A 7,750-nucleotide genomic window follows, 5' to 3' on the forward strand; every position below is an offset into this window, starting at 1 on the left:
CTCAAACATCAAATCTAAACATCTTAACAAATAAACTATCATTTGCGAAGGGAGACGATGTGATTAGGGATGGCAATGGATCTTGGACCCGGTCCAAATCCGCGGATCCAAATCCTTTTTCTAGGATCTGGACCTTAGGAAAAATGGACCCAATGAATCTAGACCGAATTTGGGTTATTCCTATAATTTTTGGATATGGATCTGGAGCAAAACATCTGAGACCCAGATCCGGTTCAAATCCGGTCCATGGATCCATTTATATATAAAAATATATATAATGTTATTTATTTTTATCTAACTCTAATCTAATATCTATGGCTAATCTATATATCTCTTTTCATAAACAATATATAATGCAATTAAAGATAATATTTTACTTTTATTTTAATTTAAATTTTAGTTTTCATTATTATTATTATTATTATTATTATTATTATTATTATTATTATTATTATTATTATTATTATTATTATTATTGATATCATTAATTTTCTTTTTTCTATGTAAAATAGAGGACACATTGTTCCACTGTTATTTAGTAGTTGATTATTATATTCTTATTGTTAATAAACTTTGATAATATTTTTATAGAATATGGTTAATTCATTTATTTTGGATAATTGTTGAAAATCTAGACAATAATTATAATTTTATTTGGGATTAATTTAAGATTTATAAATTTATTTTAAAAGACAAAAAGTATGGATCCGGGTCTGGACCCGAGATCCCGTGGATCTTATGGATTTGGACCTGGATCTCATTGTTTTGGATCCAATGGATCTGGACCGAATCTGGGCCTAAGTCAAAAAATCCGAATCTGGATCTGGACCAAGCAAGATCGAATCCAAATCCGACCCATTGCAGGGATGTGATACTTCTATTTTTCTTTCTTTTTTTAGTTCATGAAAGGGAGACGATGAAGATTCTCATAAAATTATCATAAGGATTAATAGATTCACACGCACAAAAAAGACAAAAGAAAGAAAAATAAAAGAATTTTTTTTATAAATCGATATATAATGGTGTGCATCGTTCCAACAGTATTTAGTAAAAAGTCATGTTGCTACTATTGTTTATGTTGGTCGACATATTATATATAGTTTAATTAGATATTTCAATTCCCCTTTAAAATAAGCTAATACTATGATATTTAGTTTGACAGATTAATACTTTGCAATAAAAAACAAAATCAACAGTACTATCAATTATATAGCAAGACAACTTCTACTATATTTATTTAAGAGGTGGTATTGTGTACAATCAGATGTACCGTACAATCGGATTGCACTCTCACTTAGACCTTAACCTGCACCCTGATTTAAACCCATATCCTGACTCAAATATTATAAATCACACTATTCTGGGTGCGGATCAACCCGATTGTACAGTACATACCCAATTTTTTGTGTTTATTTATTTTGTTTCCCGCAGGCTGCAGAAACAAACAATAGAGAATAATCGAGGTTTGAGATTAGAGTTGCAAGACTACTTGATACAATGATACTTCAATTATATTACGCATTTTTACCTGCAAATTAAATTACTTTATCTAGCCAGCTAGATGGATTAATTAATCAGCATCAAGCTGCAATAATGAAAATGTTAATCCGCATATATCTCTTTCACAATGAGGCGTGATAATTCGTTAATTAATGATGGATCATGATGTGATTAATTAGGCTATAACTTGCAGCAATGGGTCATCATTTAAAAAAAATTACCAATTGACCATCATTTGGATGTATTGTTGGCTTGTTGGTCTAAGAGTACGTGCCTTCAGCAAATTATTGATTTGTTTTCAATTCGGACAATTTTGGACTCATTTTGATTATCACATAAATTTAAAAGTTGCCAAAGTCCAATCTCGAGTCAAAGACTAATGCAAGCAGCCAGCTTCCCGAAAGTCCTCTTTGCCTAGTCACGAAAGCCAGTCTCGGACGCTACCGTAGAAGAATATTTCCAATCTAATACATGACTCTAATAATTACTCCCTTCGTCCCTAAAAATTGCAACTCAAGGAAGATGGTACGGGTTTTTTAAAAAATATAGTAATTGTATTTGATTAATGGAGATTGAATCCCACACTTTTCTATAAATAGTGAAATAAAAAGTTAATGGAGTCATTTTCAAATAAGAAAAGAATATCACAGTTTTTAAGAACGTACTGATATAGTAATAAGGTTACAATTTTCAGGGACGGAGGGAGTATGACGCTAATAATTTTATTACTGATTTTTGTTTAAATTGAAATTGACATGACATTTTGAAAGTTTGACGTGAACAAAATTAAAAAGATCACATTAAAAAACAATATTGTATAGATTACACGTTAAAACGTAAAAGAGGGTAAGTGAAATAATTCAAGTGTCTTTTTAGGGTGCATTTACTTATTTTCCATCATTTTTATATGTTTACTATAATGACTTTTTTTTTTTTTCGGATAGGGTAAAATATTTTCTCGGGCATCTTCTTTTCATTCTTGAATAATATTCTATGACTGCGAAAATATTTTTCAACATTTTTTCATCTTTTCATCTCTAGTAAATATATAAAAAACAGAAAAAAAGATACTAATATTTTCTCATTTGATCTTGTCTACTTTTTTTTCAATGAAAATTTCTAAAATAAATTCACCCTAAGGTTCATCCCTGCGAATCTGAAAAAAAAAGGGTTCATTGCGTTTTCAATGTTTTTTGCTGCAGATTCTTAGAGGTCTGATTCTCATTGAGATTGACACATGAGCTTTTGTCTTTTTCTCACCACACCTTTTGGATCCAGTTTAAAGGCATTCAATTTGAAGCAGCTTTGTTTTGCTCCATTTATTTAAGTTGTGTATTTTGTGGGCAGCGAGATTTATTTTTGGGCACCCCGTATATTTAAGATATTTTTTTTACTAAAATACAAACATAATAATAATAATAATAATAATAATAATAATAATAATAATAATAATAATAATAACGAACAATATTTTCATAAATTATATAGTTTCAAGAAACAATATATTCATATGGCTATTTTGAAAATGCATACACAATATTTGACCACTAATTGAAAAAGCACAAATTCTGGTCATTTTTTACGTATTCGGACTATTTTGCCCTTAAATAGGACGGATCGGATTTGGGTCGAATTCGAGTTTACGCGCCAGTTAGACGCATATTAATACCATTAGTGACATATATTTATAAATCGATATATAATGGTGTGCTTCGTTCCAAAAGTAAAAACTCATGCATGTTGCTACTATTGTTTATGTCGGTCATACTATGTATATATAGTTTAATTAGATATTTCAATTCCCCTTAAAATAAGCTAATATGATGCAGAAACAAACAATAGCGAATAATCGAGGTTTGCGATTAGAGTTGTGAGACTTGATACTCCAATTAAATTAAGCATTTTTACCTGCAAACTAATCAATTTGAAGCAACTTCGTTTTACTCCATTTATTTAAGTTTTGTGTATTCTGTGCGTGCGTTTTTTATCTCACCATTATTTCATTTTCCCATGTCATTGTCAACTTCGAGATGCTAGATTAGTTTCAATCCAGCAAATAAATTAAATTGTGTGTGGTAAAATTATTAGGACAAAAAAATTATGTACTTTTTGATAACTTTGAAAATCGTGTGCAACACTAAATGGGCTCAAAATTAATCTATATATAGTCCCTTTTAATTGATTTCCTATATCATCATCAATTAAATACACGTTGTAGGAAGAAGAATTGCAGGTTAAATCGAATAGGTTCATAAAATTTTAGATACCATTTCTAAACTTACAAGATAGTATGGCAACCTTAATTCTGTATTCCTCTTTCATTCCAAGAAATGATGAAATTAGGAATAGGATGAACTCAACCAAGTTTCATCATCATCGTCACCCTATAATCATCACTGCAAAATCTTCTTCTACCATTTTTCACCATCTCACAAAGAAGCTACCAATTTACCAAATTCCACAATTGCCATTAACAAGCATCTTCAAATCATTAGATGATTTCATCTGCAATGTCGTCGACTTACCCCTTCCCCCCTTTCTCGACCCTAAACACGTGCTTTCCGGCAACTTTGCTCCGGTGGGGGAGCTTCCCCCCACCACCTGCAACGCGGTGGAGGGCTCCCTCCCCAGCTGTCTCGACGGCGGAGCTTACATCCGCAACGGCCCGAACCCTCAGTTCATCCCAAAGGGGCCTTATCATGTATTTGAGGGTGACGGGATGCTTCACATGATCAAATTCTCTCATGGCAAACCTACATTTTGCTGCCGTTATGTCAACACGCACAAATACGCAGTTGAACGTGAAATTGGTTACGCTTTCGTTCCAAGCATTTTCTCCTCCTTCAATGGCGGCCTCTTAGCTTCCATCTCCCGTTTTCTGCTTACTTCGGCTCGGATTCTGGCCGGTCAATTTGATCCGATCAATCACGGTCTTGGCCCAGCCAACACGAGTTTAGCCCTAATTTCCGGCCGCCTCTACGCCCTCTGCGAATCCGATCTTCCCTACGCCGTCGATATAACGGCGGATGGAGATATAAAAACCCTAGGCCGCCATGATTTCGGAGCTTCAACGCCATTCTCGAGGATGACGGCGCACCCGAAGATCGATAGAGTCACCGGCGAAGTCTTTGCATTCGAGTACGTCGGCACGCCTCCATCATTGAAGCTTTTCCGGATCGATTCCAGTGGAAGAAGGCGGAAACACGTGGCGATATCGATGGAGAAATTCACGGCGATTCACGACTTCGCGGTGACGGAGAAGTACGCCGTGATCCCCGACGTGCAGATCGTGGTGAATCCGTGGTCGATTTTGAGGGGGAGGTCGCCGGTGGAGATTGACCTGGAGAAGGTGGCGAGGGTGGGGATTATTCGGAGATACGCGGAGGATGAGAAGGAGATGGTGTGGATCGATGCGCCGGGGTTCAACCCTCTGCACTGTGCGAATGCGTGGGAAGAAGACGGCGGCGACACCGTGTGCATGGTGGCGTCGAATGCGTTGGCGGTGGATCAGCTGTTGGATAACGTTGACTGCGCGCAGTTGAAGATGGAGAAGATTGTGATAAATGTGAAGGCCAAGACGGTGCAGAGGCAGACGCTGTCGCCTGAGATTCTCGACTTTGGAGTCATCAATCCTGCTTATGCTACAAACAAAAATAGGTATTAAATCATCTTTATTATATACTAAAATTCTATTAATTATAAGCATGCTGTGCTTAATTATATTTTATGTAGGTATGTTTATGCAGGAATAGTAGGTGAGCTGCGGTTGACCGGGGTGGTGAAGCTAGACCTATCGCTACTAAACAACGAGGTCGGCGGCGATTGCACGGTGGCTAGTCGCCGGTATGGGCCGGGCAGTCACGGCAGCGAGACGTTCTTCGTGGCGAGGGAGCCGAATAATCCGGCGGCGGAGGAAGATGATGGCTATTTAGTGGCATATTTACACGACGATAACACTCAAGAATCAAAGTTCATAGTAATGGATGCTAAGTCGCCTAATCTTGACATAATTGCGGCCGTGAAGCTGCCGCAGCGCATCCCCACCGGCTTCCACGGCCTCTTTCTGCCGGAGACTGACCTCACTAAACTTAGACGACAAAAGTAGTGTTAATAATGTGTGAGTAAAGTGGATTGAAAAATGCAACAGATTAAAACCCTAGTCTAGGCAATGTATGATGAGATTAATGATTGTTAATTATGTATACTTCTTTGTGCAATGTTTTATGGTAAAACATGCTTCAATACATGCTCGATTGCTATTATATATGATGGATGGCTATCATTAATTTTTGCTTCAAATCTAGTCAATTTCATGGGCAAGGTTTGTCATTCTTGTTCTCAATTGCAACCTCGTAAAACAACAATATAAAAATCACAAATTTTATTTACTTAATGCACTATTTCTCCATATAATAATGAGCACTATAATTTTGTATATATTGACTTTGTTTTTGGTAACTATTTTCGTTGGATCAATGTAGCATAGGCGGCGCTATCAGATGATTTTCCCTTTGCTATTTTATAGGTTACTACATTTCTTCACAATAATGTTTACTTTTATTCATAAGAACTTTTACTTTTAGGTAACTAGGGCTGTCGATCAGTTCGGGTTCGTTTACCCGAACCCAAAATTGCCATATTTCACTAACCGTTCCCGAACCGTTTTATGTGTTCGGTTATCCAATAACCGCTTCGGTTACCCGATTCGGTTATTTGGGTATCCGAAATACCCATTCAAAAAATTAAAATTCAAATAATTTGCTAGATAGAGGATTTGAACCCTAATCTCCATAAAATACACAAAGCAACTTACCCACCAAACTAAAGCTCATTCTTATACTTTAAATATATCATAATTTTATTTTATCTAAGAATCGATTTCTTTAAAAAATAAATAAATTAATGAATTAATAATTAAAATGTATATAATATATATATTAAATAATTTATTAAATAATTTTCGGTTATTGGGTTAACCGATACCCAAAATTTTTCTAAAAATGATACCCGAAACCAAACCGATAATCAAAAATTCGGTTATTGAATACCCAAACCCGAAAATTTCGGTTCGGTTAACGGATTATCCAAAACCTGATAACCAATTAGACAGCCCTAGTCGTAACAAAAAGTAATTATTGTTACTGATGAGGGATGAATTATGTGTTGGTCCAGGATCACGCCACGTGGTTCATGTAAGCAAATAAGAATGTTAGAAAAGACCAGACCAGAGAAGACAGACCAACGAGGACCGAACCAGAAAAGCAGATCCAGGTCTGGCCAAAAGGTAACTACCAGAGAAGTGGTCCCGAGTCAAGTTCGGGAGGAGGTTCCAGAGCTGACCTCAGAGACAATGATCCAACAAAGAATCTGACAGCTTTATAAGTCGTATCTGCTTAGGCTTAGGTAGGTACGTGGAGCGCGTGTTTTAGCACGAAATGACTGTAATACCCTTCTTGTAAACTCTATAAATAACTCCCTCCTATCATGTAATACACACGATATTCACCACCTTCAAGAACACTTTAAAGCTTCTCTCTCTTGCATACACAAATTCAAGTGAACCCAAAAGAAATCTCTCCGTCCAAATACTTAGCTTAATTCTATACTCATCAGTTACAATGAAATGTAATATTTATAAAGTATTACATTTATTCACGATAAGTGTTATTTTTATTCATGAGAACTTGTACTATTACATAAGTATACATTTGTGCGAACAAATATATATCTTATGCTTATTAAAAGTAACCGGTCGCATACTATGCGACCGAGTGCATGCAAGACCAACCCATAGTATAATGTTGTCACTTGTCACATGAAATTTCATTTTATATGAAGTCTCGTGAATGACTTACCATGGACTTTTACAAATTTTAATTTACAACAAAATATCTTTCTTTCTTTTTTTAAATCAAGTACATGCATTTCTACTTTTGAAAAATAACATAACTCTAAAACATGACGTCTATCCTGCCGACTATACTTAAAAACTACCACAAAAAGATATTGAAAATTACATAAATTATTAAATTAGAGCTTATATAAAAAGAAAGAAACAGAAGAAAAGGAAACCCTTGAAAGCACAAAAAAGCAGACTAAGGGCCGAGCCATTCAAAATTACATAAATAAAATGGAAACCAAGATTACATAAAATATATATATATATATATATATATATATATATATATATATATATATATACTTAAATAACCTGAAATATATTATATAAAAAAAAACGTAGGAAATTAAT

At 34.9% G+C, this 7,750-nt stretch overlaps 1 protein-coding gene across 1 annotated transcript; it reads left to right on the top strand.

Moving 5' to 3' along the window:
• Positions 1-3,666: 3,666 nt before the first annotated feature.
• LOC130987110 (probable carotenoid cleavage dioxygenase 4, chloroplastic) lies at positions 3,667-5,766 on the top strand. Its single transcript, XM_057910733.1, has 2 exons — positions 3,667-5,157; positions 5,233-5,766. Exons 1-2 carry the CDS (start codon positions 3,791-3,793, stop codon positions 5,603-5,605), a joined length of 1,740 nt encoding a protein of 579 aa, XP_057766716.1. The 5' UTR covers positions 3,667-3,790; the 3' UTR covers positions 5,606-5,766.
• Positions 5,767-7,750: the final 1,984 nt, after the last annotated feature.

This window comes from Salvia miltiorrhiza, chromosome 5 (assembly GCF_028751815.1).
Source record: "Salvia miltiorrhiza cultivar Shanhuang (shh) chromosome 5, IMPLAD_Smil_shh, whole genome shotgun sequence".
Classification (NCBI taxonomy): domain Eukaryota; kingdom Viridiplantae; phylum Streptophyta; class Magnoliopsida; order Lamiales; family Lamiaceae; genus Salvia; species Salvia miltiorrhiza.